The sequence below is a fragment of the Mytilus galloprovincialis genome, chromosome 11 (genome assembly GCF_965363235.1).
Source record: "Mytilus galloprovincialis chromosome 11, xbMytGall1.hap1.1, whole genome shotgun sequence".
Classification (NCBI taxonomy): domain Eukaryota; kingdom Metazoa; phylum Mollusca; class Bivalvia; order Mytilida; family Mytilidae; genus Mytilus; species Mytilus galloprovincialis.
In genome coordinates, this window is record NC_134848.1 from 9,425,563 (window position 1) to 9,442,381 (window position 16,819).

The following is a 16,819-nucleotide window of genomic DNA, read 5'->3' on the forward strand; positions in this document are numbered from 1 at the left end:
CAATTTTCCTTCTACTGCATGATTTTACAATAAAAATTGCCGGGATTTCAAGCGCAAATGAGACCTTGCATATCCTCGATTCATACAAGGAAAAATTAGAGAGGACCCGAATGAAAACCGAATGGTTTAAGAGTCCTTATGAAAAATCCATTGTCATCGCGGCATATGCCGCGAATAGCAGTGGCGGACGGCGTATGTCATCGCGGCATATGCCGTGTATAGCGTTGAAAGGGTTAACATTTTTGCTATTAACAGTTTATCTGTATCTATAATAATATTCAAGATATTAACCAAAAACTGCAAAATTTCTTTGAAATCATCAATTCAGGGGCATTATACCTGAAAAACCAGTTACCCAATTCGGCTGAAAATTTCAGGACAGGTAGACCTTGACCTAATAAATACTTTAACTTTCTTGTCTTATTTGCTCTAAATGCTGGAGTTTTTGAGATATAAGCCAAAAACTGCATTTTACCTGTGTTCTATTTTTAGCCATGATGGCCATGTTTTTCGACGAAATAAAAAATAAAGCACAAACTTTATTTTATACACCCTACTGATCATTCAGTTGAAGTTTGGTTGAATTTGGTTTAGTAGTTTTAGAGGAGAAGATTTTTTAAAGTAAGCAAATATGATGAACCAATTGTGAAAAATTGTCATTAAAGGACAATAACCCCTTAAGGGGTCAATTGACAATTTTGGTCATATTAACTTATTTGTAGATCTTACTTTGCTGATCATTTTTGCTGTTTACAGTTTATCTTTATCTATAATAATATTCAAGATAATGACCAAAAACTGCAAAATTTCCTTAAAATTACCAATTAAGTGGCAGCAACCCAACAATGATTTGTTTGATTCATCTGAAAATTTCAGGGCTGATAGATCTTGACCTAATGAACATTTTTACCCCATGTCAGAGTTGCTCTAAATGCTTTCGTTTTTGAGATATAAGCCAAAAACTGCATTTGACCCCTATGTTCTATTTTAAGTAACGGCGGCCATGTTTTTTGACCGATCAAAAATCGAAGCACACACTTTGTGCAGGATAATCTAAGGAACAATCATGCTAAGTTTCATTCAAATCCATTCAGTAGTTTCAGAGGAGAAGATGTTTGAAAAATTGTTAACGACGACGGACGCCAAGTGATGAGAAAAGCTCACATGGCCTTTTAGGCCAGGTGAGGTAAAAATGTGACGAAAAATATTCATTGGACGGACGGACTGACTGACTGACAGACTGATGGACTGATGGAAGGACAGACAGAGGTAAAACAGTATACCCCCCTTTTTTTCAAAGCGGGGGTATAATTAGAGAGGACCCGAATGAAAACCGAATGGTTTAAGAGTTCTGATTAAAAATCCTTTGGCATATGCCGCGAATAGCAGTGGCGGATGGCATATGTCGTTGCGGCATATGCCGTGTATAGCGTTGATAGATCAAATATTACAAAGCACATATAAAACCTGCGGTAAGATCAAAAATATACATGGTAACCTATTTGTATTATGCATTAAGGCCAAACCTATTTTTGATAATATAATATGTGCAAAGACGGTCACAGCAATCCATTATACATACTGCACATGTCTGTTCTATCTTTTCAGACTTTGCCTTCCTAGTTTTCTTCATTTTAAATACTGGTGGATTTGCTGAAAAAAAAATATGTAATTTTCACTTTACAATATACAGCCAAATCTTGTCAATCATCATTAACCCTTTCAACGCTACATAAAAAAATAGAAAAATGGCTGCTGCTGCTGCATTTTTTTTTTTGTGTTGTTCATTAGAACAGTATATTCCTTTTCAGACTGCTGTATCTTTTTTATTATAAGAGATACAAAGAAAGTTATTGTATGAAAAATGCTCAGGAAAGTATGAACTGTAATGTTAGGCAGTTATTTCAGTAAAATTTTTATCAGATTACCTGCATTTTCAGGTAATAAACAGGTAAAAGGTGTAATTTATTACATTTGTGTTGAATTTTGAACAAGAGGCTCTCAAGAGCCTGAATCGCTCACCTTAATTTTTTTGGTTAAATCTCTCATCAATGATTATTTTGGCTTTTCAATTTATTTAAATGTTCTTTGAATCGTCCTATTTTCTTCAAAAGCAACAAAAAAAAATCATTTTCTCCTATGTTCTATTTTAGCCATAGGAGCTATGTTTCTGACATACAAGGAAATGAAATATAAAATTTATACTAGATACTCTGAAACTCATTTAGCCTAAGTTTGGCTGAACTTGATACAGCAGTTTCAAAGGAGAAGATTTTTTAAAGTAAGTCAACATGATGAACAAATTTTGAAAGAAGTCTTTAAAGGGCAATAACTCCTTAAGGGGTCAATTGACAATTTTGGTCAAATTGACTTATTTGTAGATCTTACTTTGCTTAACATTTTTGCTATTAACAGTTTATCTGTATCTATAATAATATTCAAGATAATAACCAAAAACTGCAAAATTTCTTTAAAATCATCAATTCAGGGGCATTATACCTGAAAAACCAGTTACCCAATTCGGCTGAAAATTTCAGGACAGGTAGACCTTGACCTTATAAATACTTTAACTTCTGTCTTATTTGCTCTAAATGCTGGAGTTTTTGAGATATAAGCCAAAAACTGCATTTTACCCTGTGTTCTATTTTTAGCAATGACGGCCATGTTTTTTGACGAAATAAAAAATAAAGCACAAACTTTATTTTATACACCCTACTGATCATACAGTGGAAGTTTGGTTGAATTTGGTTAAGTAGTTTTAGAGGAGAAGATTTTTTAAAGTTAGCAAATATGATGAACAAATTGTGAAAAATTGTCATTAAAGGACAATAACCCCTTAAGGGGTCAATTGACAATTTTGGTCATATTAACTTATTTGTAGATCTTACTTTGCTGATCATTTTTGCTGTTTACCGTTTATCTTTATCTATAATAATATTCAAGATTAAGACCAAAAACTGCAAAATTTCCTTAAAATTACCAATTAAGTGGCAGCAACCCAACAATGGTTTGTTTGATTCATCTGAAAATTTCAGGGCTGATAGATCTTGACCTAATGAACATTTTTACCCCATGTCAGATTTGCTCTAAATGCTTTCGTTTTTGAGATATAAGCCAAAAACTGCATTTGACCCCTATGTTCTATTTTAAGTAACGGTGGCCATGTTTTTTGACGGATCAAAAATCGAAGCACACACTTTGTGCAGGATAATCTAAGGAACAATCATGCTAAGTTTCATCCAAATCCATTCAGTAGTTTCAGAGGAGAAGATGTTTGAAAAATTGTTAAAGACGACGACGACGGACGCCAAGTGATGAGAAAAGCTCACATGGCCTTTTAGGCCAGGTGAGCTAATAAAAACTACTTTTAGTCTTCATCTATTTTGTTGTTTTATCTGCCATATAATAAAGAAGATACCAATTTCTCGATTCCGTAGCGTATTGCACCATACACAACGTATTATGTAATCGTGGCACAAATCAGTGGCTCCGTCCTCAAAATGTTCAGTCAACCTCTGTTTTCCCCCCTTTTTCTACGTCTTGTAATGATCGATCAAATCTTATTTCCCACACGAATTGAATGAAATAAACACATTGAGATAACAAGAAACCTTTTAACTAATCCTCGTTGTCATTTTCGCCATAGAAATGCTGAAATATTTCCATATTTAGCTTCGTTTCCGATTTCCACCATTTGCATTTGTCAAAATATTTGTTTTTATTTTCCTTCTACTGCATGATTTTACAATAAAAATTGCCGGGATTTCAAGCGCAAATGAGACCTTGCATATCCTCGATTCATACAAGGAAAAATTAGAGAGGACTCAAATGAAAACCGAATGGTTTAAGAGTCCTTAGGAAAATCTGTTGTCATCGCGGCATATGCCGCGAATAGCAGTGGCGGACGGCGTATGTCATCATGGCATATGCCGTGTATAGCGTTGAAAGGGTTAAATAAGAAAATACAAGACAATATTTCACGACTTTGTTTCATGGAATCTTATCCCCATCTATGAAATAATATGCAAGAGAAATTTCCTTAGATATTTATCCACATACAGACAATAAAGACAAATATAATTTGCAGTTTTGTCTCATTAAAAGGTTATCCAATGTTATTTGTAGTGTATATTGATAAAATATATTTTGTAGATGAAATTTTATCTCTTGAAAGGGAGGTTGTAAACATTTAATATTTAGGATAATGGTATCGTGATTTAGTTGATTTATTTGATTAATTATAACAAACAGGGACTAATTTTTGATTGTTGAAAGACATGATATTCAGTCTAAGTTGGTTGGAAAACAGGACCAACATATGTATCTTTATTTAGTCTAATAAACAAACCCGATTTCTTTGCTTTTTCTGAACTTGGTCTCCATTCTTCATCTGAACCTGAATCATCTGTATGTTTGACTCTCCGTTTCTTCTTTGACCTCTGCATAAATGTTGGTTTCTGGGCTACAATATAATTCATATAAAATAAGACTGATTATTGTTTTTTTCCAATATTTTCCTTTCTCAACACAGTATAATACTGTAAATTCAGAAACTATTGAGTGCATTTATTAATGGAATTTTTTCATTTTAGACAAAAATGTGATTTTAATTTATGCGAAATTGAGAAAAATCCTGTTTAACCCTTTCGCGGATGAGTCCCGGTTTACCAGGATTCACGCTTCAGACAGCTGATGATGAGTCCCATTTTACCGGGATTGGAAAACCTCTTTTATATTTCCCGCTCAAAACAGTGCAAACCCGAGTTATCTTTCTTTGTTGAATACCCGGATGAAAGTGTAAACATGGCACTTCCTTTTGTTGAAAACCAAGTCAAAATCAGAGGAAATTTAAGGCATTTACGAGACTTTGAAATGAGGGAACATTTTTTTTTTTGAAAGGATTGGAAGAATTGAAGTCTCATTAAATTTTTCTAAATTTTGCCGTTTTAGGTTAAAAAATTACGTTTTTGGGTCAAAAGGCAGAATTTTGAGAATTTTACCCAGATAATGCTGATCGAAAATTTGAATATTTAATGAAGAAAAAATTATCAAAACATGAACAAAACTGTGAACATGGTGTTAGCGAATAAACATTATGAAATAAAGACACAAATAACTACAAACAAGTTTTTATTGACATTTATTATGAAGATCTCCCACTTGAGTAATAGTAGCCAGTTAAGCCATCGTCTCAGAGTAGCTTCAGAGTGTCTGGGCAGCAATCAGTGAAAGGGTTAATTTATATAAAAATTTTTAAATGTTTAAAAATAAGTTTTGATTATTGACATAACAGTAGTGTCACAAAGTACTCAAATTAACCACAACTGTGATGGTTAAAACCAATGTATAGTTATTTACACTTATACTGCACTCGTTCTATTTGAGCAGTCAAAATGCGTTGACTGTATATTTCTATGTCATATACAGTCACTGACCAGATATCACTTTGCCTCATGAATATTTAAATAGAAATTGCTGAAATAATATTGAATTATTCATACGACCTCTTCAACCTGTTCTTGTTTCAAATGCATACAACGATGCGTGGAACGACTCAACATTGTTTCTTTTGCAATTATTGGAAAAACATATTTAATTGTTATTTTTTGTTTGCAACCTATAAATTATTATTTTTTATGCTTATGGTTGATGTTTAAGTCCATACTCCCAACGATTTCGTTCACCATCGAGTGTTGGTTTCAACAGGTAAATGTAAATTTTATTGTGTTGTATATTTCTCCGCAAGCATGATGTGAGGCCTTTTTAAAGGGTATTTCCCCCAATATTTAAATCAAATAAATAACCTTAACGCATTAAACAACAATTGAAAATGTTTTTTTTAAGATTGCAGTATAAAGACAATAATAGTGCATTGACTTGACATATCAACCATATAAGGATTCGGCCCGAAACGGGGAAATAGCTCGGCACAGCCTCGCATTTCCCCGTTTCTAAGCCTCATCCTTATATCGTTGATATGTCAAGTCAATGCACTATTATTGTCTATTTGTAGACAAACCTATATTCTTTTTAAATGAGCTTGGTTTCCATTCTTCTTCGGAAGCGAAGTCAGTATGTTTGGTTGATGGGTTTTTAATTTGTTTCTTCATAAACTCTGGCTTCTGTGCAGGCAGACCTATCAAACATATAAATAAAACATCTAAAATAAAAAGAATTCTCTTGTAAATCTTATTAATAACAAAAGATTTATGTGACAAAGATAATCTATGCCAATTAAAACTGAAAAACAGAAAATATCCATTTTGGAATTATGGACAATCTAGAAAATCTCGTTCAAAGTTAAACAACTAAGAATAAGCTTAACAATTTCATACATTTTAGCCCAAGTTAAGTTGTTGAGTGATAATTTCATACATTTTAGCCCAAGTTAAGTTGTTGAGTGATGAATCTGAAAACGCATCACACAGGTATAGCTGACATATATGAATGTTGAAACCAAATTTCAAAAATCTTTTTAATGTAGTTCCTGAGAAAAATGAAACGAAAAAAAAAAAAAAACTTGAATATCATATGTAAAGTAATGCAAATCTTCATTTAACAGGAAGTTGTTGAGTACTGAATCTGAAAACGCATCACACAGTAAAGCTGACATATATAAACCCTGAAACCAAATTTCAGAAATCCTTGTTATGTTGTTCCTGAGAAAGATGCAACAAAAAGTACAGATGGGACAGACGGATTGAAAAGTCCATATCACCATGCATGTATGCCAGTTTTGCCCACTAGTATTTTTGCCAAAAACTTACTAGCATGACTTGCCGGGACATAGTTTTCCTAGCTGAGGCATTGACCTAAAGTTGATACGTTGGATAGAAACTATGTGGATCAAAATGTGTCTTTTATAATTCTTTATCATCTTTTAAACTAGAGGCTCTAAAGAGCCTGTGTCGCTCACCTTGGTCTATGTGCATATTAAACAAAGGACACAAATGGATTCATGACAAAATTGTATTTTGGTGATGGTGATGTGTTTGAAGTTCTTACTTTACTGAACGATTTTGCTTCTTACAATTATATCTATAATGAACTTTGCCCATTAGTAACAGAGAACTATATTTGGTAAAAATTTACATAAATTTACCAAATTAATGAAAATTGTTAAAAATTGACTATAAAGGGCAATAACTCCTTAAGGGGTCAATTGACCATTTAGGTCATGTTGACTTATTTGTAGATCTTACTTTGTGACGAAGTCATTAATAGATAAATATATTTTATTATGTTATTACAAAGTCAAGAATGTTTCTAAAGTTCAATTGTTCGAATGTTCACAAGCTGTCTTTAAAGTTGAATTGTTCAAATGTTCAATATATCTCACACGGGCACGTGATCGTATAGTTTAACTGTTCGTTCATGTTAGAGTACTTCGGATATTAAGCACATTAGTTCCAGCCTACCCACGAGGGGGAGACCTTGGCGGAATCTCCGGTACCAATCTGTCCTATTCGAATTCTGGTCTAATCGAATTCCGTCCTTGTAGTCCATTGAGGAATCTTATATAGTCCAGTGGTCCATACAAATAGCTGTAGGCCGATTACATAGTCGTCTGGATGTTAAATCATTCTAGTCTATGGTTAATTGTCAATCTATGCAATTAAACCCCTGAAGGATACATGTTATTTCACAGTAGACATGGTCATTTATTGGCTTCAGGGTATATATGTCTATAATATTTGAACAGATCGTTATTAAGTGTCCAAAGCGTACCTGATTGTCATTGAATTGTTTAATTCCTTTTTAATAAATTTCCTAATTAATACTCCTTGATAATTAATGATATGAAACACAATTGTGTTACAACTTTGCTGAACATTATTGCTGTTTACAGTTTATCGCTATCTATAATAGTATTCAAGATAACCAAAAACGGCAAAATTTCTTTAAAAATTACCAATTGGAGGGCAGCAACCCAACAACCAGTTGTCCAATTCATCAGAAAAATTCAGGGCAGATAGATATTGACTTGATTAACAATTAAACTTCTTGTCAGATTTGCTCTAGATGCTTTGGTTTCATAGTTATAAGCCAAAAACTGCATTTTACCCCTATGTTCTATTTTTAGCCGTGGCGGCCATCTTGGTTGAATGGCCAGGTCATCGGACACATTTTTCAAACTAGATACCCCAAAGATGATTGTGGCCTAGTAGTTTCAGTGGAGATTTTGTAAAAGATTACTTAGATTTATGAAAAATGGTTAAAGATTGACTATAAAGGGCAATAACTCCTAAAGGGGTCAACTGACCATTTTGGTCATGTTGACTTATTTGTAGATCTTTCTTTGCTGAACATTATTGCTGTTTACAATTCATCTCTATCTATAATAATATTCAAGATAATAACCAAAAACAGCAAAATTTCCTCAAAATTACCAATTCAGGGGCAGCAACCCAACCGATTGACCGATTCATCTGAAAATTTCAGGGCAGATAGATCTTGACCTGATAAACATTTTTATCCCATGTCAGATTTCCTCAAAATGCTTTGGTTTTTGAGTTATAAGCCAAAAACTGCATTTTACCCCTATGTTCTATTTTTAGCGGTGGCGGCCATCTTGGTTGGTTGACCAGGTCACGCCACACATTTTATAAACTAGATACCCCAAAGATGATTGTGGCCAAGTTTGGATTAATTTGGCCCAGTAGTTTCAGAGGAGAAGATTTTTGTAAAAGATTACTTTAATTTACTAAAAATGGTTAAAAATTGACTATAAAGGGCAATAACTCCTAAACGGGTCAACTGACCATTTTGGTCATGTTGACTTATTTGTAGATCTTACTTTGCTGAACATTATTGCTGTTTACAGTTTATCTCTATCTATAATAATATTCAAGATAATAACCAAAAACAGCAAAATTTCCTCAAAATTACCAATTCAGGGGCAGCAACCCAACAACCGATTGACCGATTCATCTGAAAATTTCAGGGCAGGTAGATCTTGACCTGATAAACATTTTTATCCCACGTCAGATTTCCTCAAAATGCTTTGGTTTTTGAGTTATAAGCCAAAAACTGCATTTTACCCCTTTGTTCTATTTTTAGCCGTGGCGGCCATCTTGGTTGGTTGACCAGGTCACGCCACACATTTTATAAACTAGATACCCCAAAGATGATTGTGGCCAAGTTTGGATTAATTTGGCCCAGTAGTTTCAGAGAAGATTTTTGTAAAAGATTACTTTAATTTACGAAAAATGGTTAAAAATTGACTATAAAGGGCAATAACTCCTAAACGGGTCAACTGACCATTTTGGTCATGTTGACTTATTTGTAGATCTTACTTTGCTGAACATTATTGCTGTTTACAGTTTATCTCTATCTATAATAATATTCAAGATAATAACCAAAAACAGCAAAATTTCCTCAAAATTACCAATTCAGGGGCAGCAACCCAACAACCGATTGACCGATTCATCTGAAAATTTCAGGGGAGATAGATCTTGACCTGATAAACATTTTTACCCCATGTCAGATTTGCTCTAAATGCTTTGGTTTTTGAGTTATAAGCCAAAAACTGCATTTTATCCCTATGTTCTATTTTTAGCCGTGGCGGCCATCTTGGTCGGTTGACCGGGTCACGCCACACATTTTTTAAACTAGATACCCCAATGATGATTGTGGCCAAGTTTGGTTTGATTTGGCCCAGTAGTTTCAGAGGAGAAGATTTTTGTAAAAGTTAACGACGACGGACGACGACGACGGACGCCAAGTGATGAGAAAAGCTCACTTGGCCCTTCGGGCATGGTGAGCTAAAAACATAAGCAAAAAAAAATATTGTTTATTTTTGTTTGTCTGTGCATGTTCTGATTTTATGTCATATCCTGTTTTTCTTTTATGTACCAAAGGGTTGTAAAATTGTACAGTTCTCCAGCTGAATGGGCCATTCCAATTAATGTCTGCTAAAGGGGGATGGATGGTCCTTTCTGAGGGTTGTAAAATTCATACATCTTAGGTTTTTTTTTGTTTTTTTTTCATCTGACATGTACAATTATCATTATTATACACAAAAACTTTTGAGGGTCTTGCAGCAGTAAATAGATAGGTCAATTTTCCCCATAAAATCCTATCAACCCAATATGCACAGAAACTCTACATCTGATAGGTGTAACATTTTTGTAATTTTAGATCTCATAGGTAGGATTTGTAATGTTTTTTTCTGATATGTTTTTAAAAAATTCTCCCCACCCATCCCCACCTGTCAGAAATTATCTGGAATGGCCCAATTTTACTAGTCATGTTGGAAGAGAACTGCTAGCCCAGCAAAATGATCTGATCATATCAATGCAGTATTACCCCCCCCTTTTAATGCTAATCAAAAGTCTCAGCATAAGCAATATACTATGCCCCCTCCCCCCACAGAATTCTTTTGAGTAATGAGAAATACACTTAGGTTGCAGTTATAATCAAGCATACCCATTTTAACCATCATTTCATAATTCTTTTTCATATTTCTGTATCTCAACTTCTCATAATCAGATAAACTGGCCATCTGGGTCTTGGTAAAGTATTGCTCAATATCCCCTGATCTTGCATCCTCTTCAAATTTCCTAAAATCGCTTTGCTCCATATTGGCAAGTTTTGGTATCTCCTAAAAGAAGTACAAAAATGCAACTTATACTTCAAATTATATTTTAGGCTATTGTATTTTCTCAAACTTCCCAGCCAGTCTGCACCCAAAACTTTTTCAACTACTATTCCGAAGACCAATATTCTGACATTTTTCTTATTGGTCCAAACAAAGTTTTGCAAAAACTTACTAGTCTGTAAGAAATTTTACTAGTCTGGGGCATCGGACTAGTGGCTAACCGTGCAGACTGCAAGCCTTAAGGTCATAATATTTAAAAGAACATTTTATACTCACTCAGAAATCAACAAAATAACATACTTGATTGAGCAACAAAAAATTTAAGTTTTCTGTCTAGTCGACTTGTCAGATTCATATCAGGCTTAAATTAAAATATTGTTTGTTTGCAGTTTACTGACCGACCCTTGAAAATCCTCCCGACTGTGAAAATTTTATTGCTTTAAATTTGAAGAATTTTTTTTTAATACTTTTATTGACGCGATCCGGAACTTTGTGTCCTTTCCGGAAATGATTTAAAGTCTGGGTCAATTACGCATTTCAAGTTCGTTTTTTCTTAGCTTCCCGTCAAGCGTTCATGTGACCATTTAATGATAATGCACATGGAAATTGTTTACAGGTATCCATGAAGTCACGGAGGAGTACTTTAGGCTGTCGTCTCGTGTCAATTTTAAGACTAATAACAAACAAAAAGTTTATAATAGTAAACTGTTTATACAGATTCAGGCACATGTAATGATGTGTGATGATATCATTGACGATGATGTAGCGGATATTCATAACTGACACGATAACCATTCTGTCTCAAACAAATCGGGTACAGAATCTGTGGAGCCTGACTTTATGAAACCAATTTCAGTGGTTAAATAAATCGACAGCAGCTTTAAGTATGGCATATTTTCTACAAATAGTTGTGAAGACGACAAAGATGAAACCACTCCTCCGTGACTTAAATCTTCATGGATATCTGTAAACACGCCTGTACGGAGGAAGGGCTCATTTGAAATGCTAATGGATATAGATCATGCCAAATCAAATTTCACTGTGAAAAATGTAACCACTATGTCTATGTTGGAGAAACAGAAAGATCACTCAACGAAAGAATAAAAGAACATCTTGCAGATATCAGACATGATAGAGATACAGCTGTGGCAGAACATTTTAACCAAGAGGATCATTGTAAAGAGGACATCACAGTTCAGGTTCTGCAACAGATTTACGATAAATCCGCAAATTACAGGAGATATATTGAGGCACAATGGATGCAAAAATTAAAAACAATTAGACCATTTGGAATTAACGTTAAAAAGGAATGACTTTAATTGATCAAAACTTATATAATTTAACTTTCATTCATACAAAAGTATTGTGACGTCATGTTATTATGACGTTAAAGTATTATGACGTCATGACGTTTCCAAGGACATTTATCTATAACATCTTTTCAATATTTTAAAAAAGAATGGCAGCCATGTAGTTTAGAGGAATAATAAACAACTGAAGAAGGCCAATGGCCGAAACGTATTGAACAATTGGTTTATTTATACAATTATAAAAGATATGTTCCCTATTGGAATTTTGAAAACAAAGAAATCAATAAGAAGCAACCCTAACTACACAAAGATGTATAGAAAATGAATGGTTAGCTTGAAAAATAAATATACTCTCTCTATATTAAATCTATCTTCGATTGCAATGAGTATGCTCCTTTAGGATAAGGGGGGCTGCCCCACTCATTGCAATCATTCTCTTTCTTGACATATTAAATATACCCAAACTGTGTGGCCTGTGTGAATTCAATTAAAACATGTCCTTAGGAGCTATGCTGCCAATTTTTTTTATGCATTAAAAGCATTTCCGTACAGACCATTTACTTTTAATGGGGTGCTATGGATTTCACCCCAAACTTTAGATTTCTTTGGTTTTCATTAAAGCCTGGCAAAAATTTAACCTTATCACATATAATTAAATATTGTTAAAAATATGAAAACAGTCGAATGTCTTAATACTTTTTTTTTTCAAGTTGCCTTTTTTTCAATTGAGGAAGATTCAATGGTTATTTTTTTTTTTTTATTAAAAATACAATCTTTAATAGATTGTCTTATAAATCTTTAATATCTACATTTTTCTGATGAAAATACTCTACTCATGAAAACATTCTAGTCAAGAAGCATACATGTCTGAATATATTTCTTTAAAACAGTTCTAGTCATAATGACATTCCTTGTTTATAAGTGTTCCAGTATTTAATAATTATACCATATTTTATGTCATAAATTGGATAATGACACTATGTTAACACTTTCACTACTGAATTTATTTTTTTCGCAGGATTCCCTGGCCGAAATTTATTTGCACGAGCCGTTTGCCTGACCGGGATTAATTTCACATGTGCTTCAGCAAAAACGACCTCGTAGTTTTGGTCATTGAAAACTCGGGAACCGTAGCGAGTTGTGCGGTCAAATTTTGATAAAATGTAGATAAATATCATAGGTTGAGCGTCCGTAACCTTTTCATAGAGTGAGAAGCAGTTTACCTTAAAAACGCGTGTCGAAAACGTAAATTGATTGAGTCGGAAGATAATTTTTGTCTTTGCCTACCGTATATCACTTTCACTTCCATTCGGCAACATTTCTAAAGCACACGTGTGTTTCAAAATTCTATTTCTATGAGCTACTGAATTATTTTCTTTCAAAACCCGTTTCCGTTTTCGTTTTCTTGGCAATAATACTTGTAAATCGAGACGTCGTTCACGTAGATTTTGGCCGCCATTTGTTTACGGTTTCGAAAGAAGACAGATAACTCGGGCTCGATAACGGACAATAACTCTTCGAGACAAGTTGTATAATACCCCCAGCGTTGATGTGCGATTACTGAACTAATTAAAAATAATTGTTAACTGCAATAATAATCGATGGGACTTCATTACTTTATGACTTAACCCCAGTAATGCCTTAATTCTTCCACATGTGAATGAGATAAAGCTTTCCAATAGATAAAAGTAAATGAACCCAAAAAGTTCTAAATCCATGAAATTTCCAATAAATTTGATTTGGGTCATGGGGGTTGTATAATATAAAAAAATATTTAAGCATTAATAAATGTACTACAAATAAGCAAATATTCACTATTCAGCTGTATCTCAAGATAAAGAGCCTAGTGATTTTTTTTTTTTGAAAATTGTTGAAATTAAATTTGAACTATGTAGTCAAAATTTAGGATGTATTCTCCGTTTGCGGTTTCGAGAGTTATCGTTCGTTGTCGGAGTTGTCTTTCTTGTTATAAGGTGTCAAACCATTTCCGGTAGAATAAGAAAATGGGGAAACCTAACTATTGTGCCATCAAAGACTGTCACAATAAGTCCGGAGACAAAGGGAGATTTGGTAGAACAATAAAACTACATAAATTACCAAAAGAAGGAATCGTACGATCGGCATGGCTACGTGCAATTAGTCGGAAAGACTTTAAACCATCAACGTACACCTCCGTCTGTTCAGATCATTTTCCGAGAGGAGAAGGACGTACATCCGTTCATAAAGTACCAAGTCTTCACCTCCCACAAAAAGTGGTCAAAGAGGGAAAAGTAAGGAACACAAAAAACAGTCTATCCACAAGTATTTCGGAAACAGAGTCAATATTACAACCATCCATTTCACACTCCGAGTCGGACCCGCCTAAGCCTTGTTGTTCTATAGATGTGATTGAGCAAACTCATTCGTAAGTTGTAAATGACAAAAAATAATGTCTCTCTATACAGAGTTAAATGTATGGAGCTCATACCAATTTCTTATTTATAATTTATATATTACTCTGAACCTTTTTGTACAAAACCTAACCAATGACTCATTAAGCATCAATCAATGGTATATATGTCCATAAAACAAACCATGCATCTAGTTGTCCATAATGTATGTCAAAAGTGACATTATCAACAAATGATAGATTAATAGTGTATTATTGCACTAGTCTACCCAAGACTAGAGTGTGACACTGGTACAAAAATCACTGATTATATAAAACAATAAATGTTTTTCTAGTAACTGTAATATACACCTGAACACACAATTTATCCAATGTGCATTAAATGTAGGTCTTGTTTGTATCTGAGATATCCACATACAGACACAATTTTAACAAAAAATGGGACATACATGTACATGTACACCTTATACATTTTGTACATTTTACATACAGACAGATAAGGCCTTTAAGGGTCAATCTATTCACCATCTTCCTCTCTCCTGATTGGGGATAAAAATTAATTGAACAAAAATACATATCACATAAAAAATATTGGTTCATCCATATTCTTGTTTTAATACATGTATATTCAATTTAATAAATTGTATTGAATATTTCAGGTACTCAAAAACTCCAATGAGGACACTTTGTGAATCTGGAACAGAAAGTGAGAATGTGCCATTATCAACAGCTTCATGTACAAAAAATGACAAAATCACTCAAACCAATACACCACCTGCTGAATTATCTGTTCAAGTCACAAGACCAGAAATTATAATAGATGATATAGCTTCATCAGATGAGGAGGTACTTTTTTATACAGGTTTACCATGCTACCAGGCATTTAAAGCTTTGTTCGATACTCTCATTGCTGCAGGGGCTGATCGAATGAATGTGGATGACGAGATAATGATGCAAGAAAAATCGTATAGGAAGTTACGGTTGATTGACGAGTTTTTTATGGTAATGATGAGACTGCGTTTAGGTTTATTGTTAAATGACTTGCAATATAGATTTAAGATTTCAACAGGAAGAGTTTCCAGAATTTTTAATTCCTGGATAAGCCTAATGGCAACATGCCTTAAATCAATCGTGTTCTTGCCACCTCTTCAAACACTTCAACAGAAAGTACCTGATTGCTTTAAAAACTTTAGTGATACAAGAATTGTTCTCGACTGTACAGAAATATTTATAGAAACTCCATCAGCATTAGAAAATAAATCACTGACTTATTCCAGCTACAAATCCCATAATACTTTTAAATCACTAGTTGGTGTAAGCATGACAGGAGCTGTTGTTTTCTTATCAAATTTATGGGGCGGCTCAGCATCTGATGTGCATATTACAAGAAACTGTGGCCTTCTTGAACTTTTAGAAGAAGGTGATGCTGTAATGGTGGACAAGGGTTTCATTCACATACAGTCAGATTTAAAAAAGAAAGGAGTTAAATTGTATTGTCCACCATTCATGTCCGCTAAAAGGAATCAGTTTTCGAAATCTGAAGTTGAATGTACAAGGAGGATAGCGTCTGCCAGAATTCATGTGGAGAGAAAAATGGAGCAGATCAAGAACTTTCGCATCTTACAAGGAATATTACCCATCAGTTTGAGTTCAAAGGCTGACGCCATATTTTTTGTGTGTTCTGCTTTAACTAATTTATTGCCTCCCCTTGTGAAATGATTGCATGCAATAGGAATTAAAAAATGTTATGCCAATTTTTACAAGCACTTGCTTTTTATAATGCCTTTATTCATTGTTGAAGGCATTCTCTCAATGAAATTTTGTATTTAAGTGCTTTTGGTCCATTGTCTCATGGAAATATATTTAAATAAAATGAAGCCTATGGTAAATGTATATATGGTATATGAAACAGAGTCCCAAACAATCCATCATAGTAATCATAGATAAAAGCAAAGGATTGCAATTCTTATTGTTGTTCATCATCTTAATATAACAATTATTCAAGATGTGGTATGAGTGCTAATGAATAAACTATCTATCGAATTTATACAATGTTGTTAATGTAGGTCATAGTTCAGTCTTCAACGCAAACATTGGCTCACCTAACAGTAAGCTATAAAATTACCAGTGTGATTATGCAGTATGGGCTTTGCTCATTGTTGAAGGTGGTACAGTGACCAATAGTGGTTAATTTCTGTTATTTGGTCTCTTGTGAAGAGTTGTCTCATTGGCAATCACACCAAATCTTTTTTTATATTTTTATATGAAACGATTAAAATTGGAAAATTAACTGCCACGACTGCCTAATTTAGGTAAAAATACAACTGCAACTGAACAACAGGCTTCGACTACATGGAATAAGAACAAGAACAAAATGCAGCAGGGTTTAATATTTCTAAGTATTAAACAACCTCCCTTGACTTAGCCAGGAGTGTACATAATGGACACAAATGTAAACCAAAAACATTACAATGAAGAATAAGTCATATATTAAGTAAGACTTTCTCAATTAGAAAATAA

At 33.7% G+C, this 16,819-nt stretch overlaps 2 protein-coding genes across 2 annotated transcripts in view; one reads left to right on the forward strand and one right to left on the reverse strand.

Moving 5' to 3' along the window:
* LOC143051585 (histone-lysine N-methyltransferase PRDM9-like) overlaps nt 1-16,819 on the reverse strand; it is a 61,214-nt gene that overhangs the window by 25,853 nt on the left and 18,542 nt on the right. The window contains exons 3-6 of the mRNA XM_076224469.1: nt 10,429-10,603; nt 6,020-6,136; nt 4,349-4,462; nt 1,583-1,653 (exon numbers count right to left, since the gene is read on the reverse strand). Coding sequence (XP_076080584.1) covers nt 1,583-1,653; nt 4,349-4,462; nt 6,020-6,136; nt 10,429-10,603 — 477 coding nt within the window. The remainder of the gene's footprint in view (nt 1-1,582; nt 1,654-4,348; nt 4,463-6,019; nt 6,137-10,428; nt 10,604-16,819) is intronic.
* LOC143051583 (uncharacterized) lies at nt 13,828-16,062 on the forward strand. The gene is made up of 2 exons (XM_076224466.1): nt 13,828-14,314; nt 14,959-16,062. Exons 1-2 carry the CDS (start codon nt 13,914-13,916, stop codon nt 16,016-16,018), a joined length of 1,461 nt encoding a protein of 486 aa, XP_076080581.1. The 5' UTR covers nt 13,828-13,913; the 3' UTR covers nt 16,019-16,062.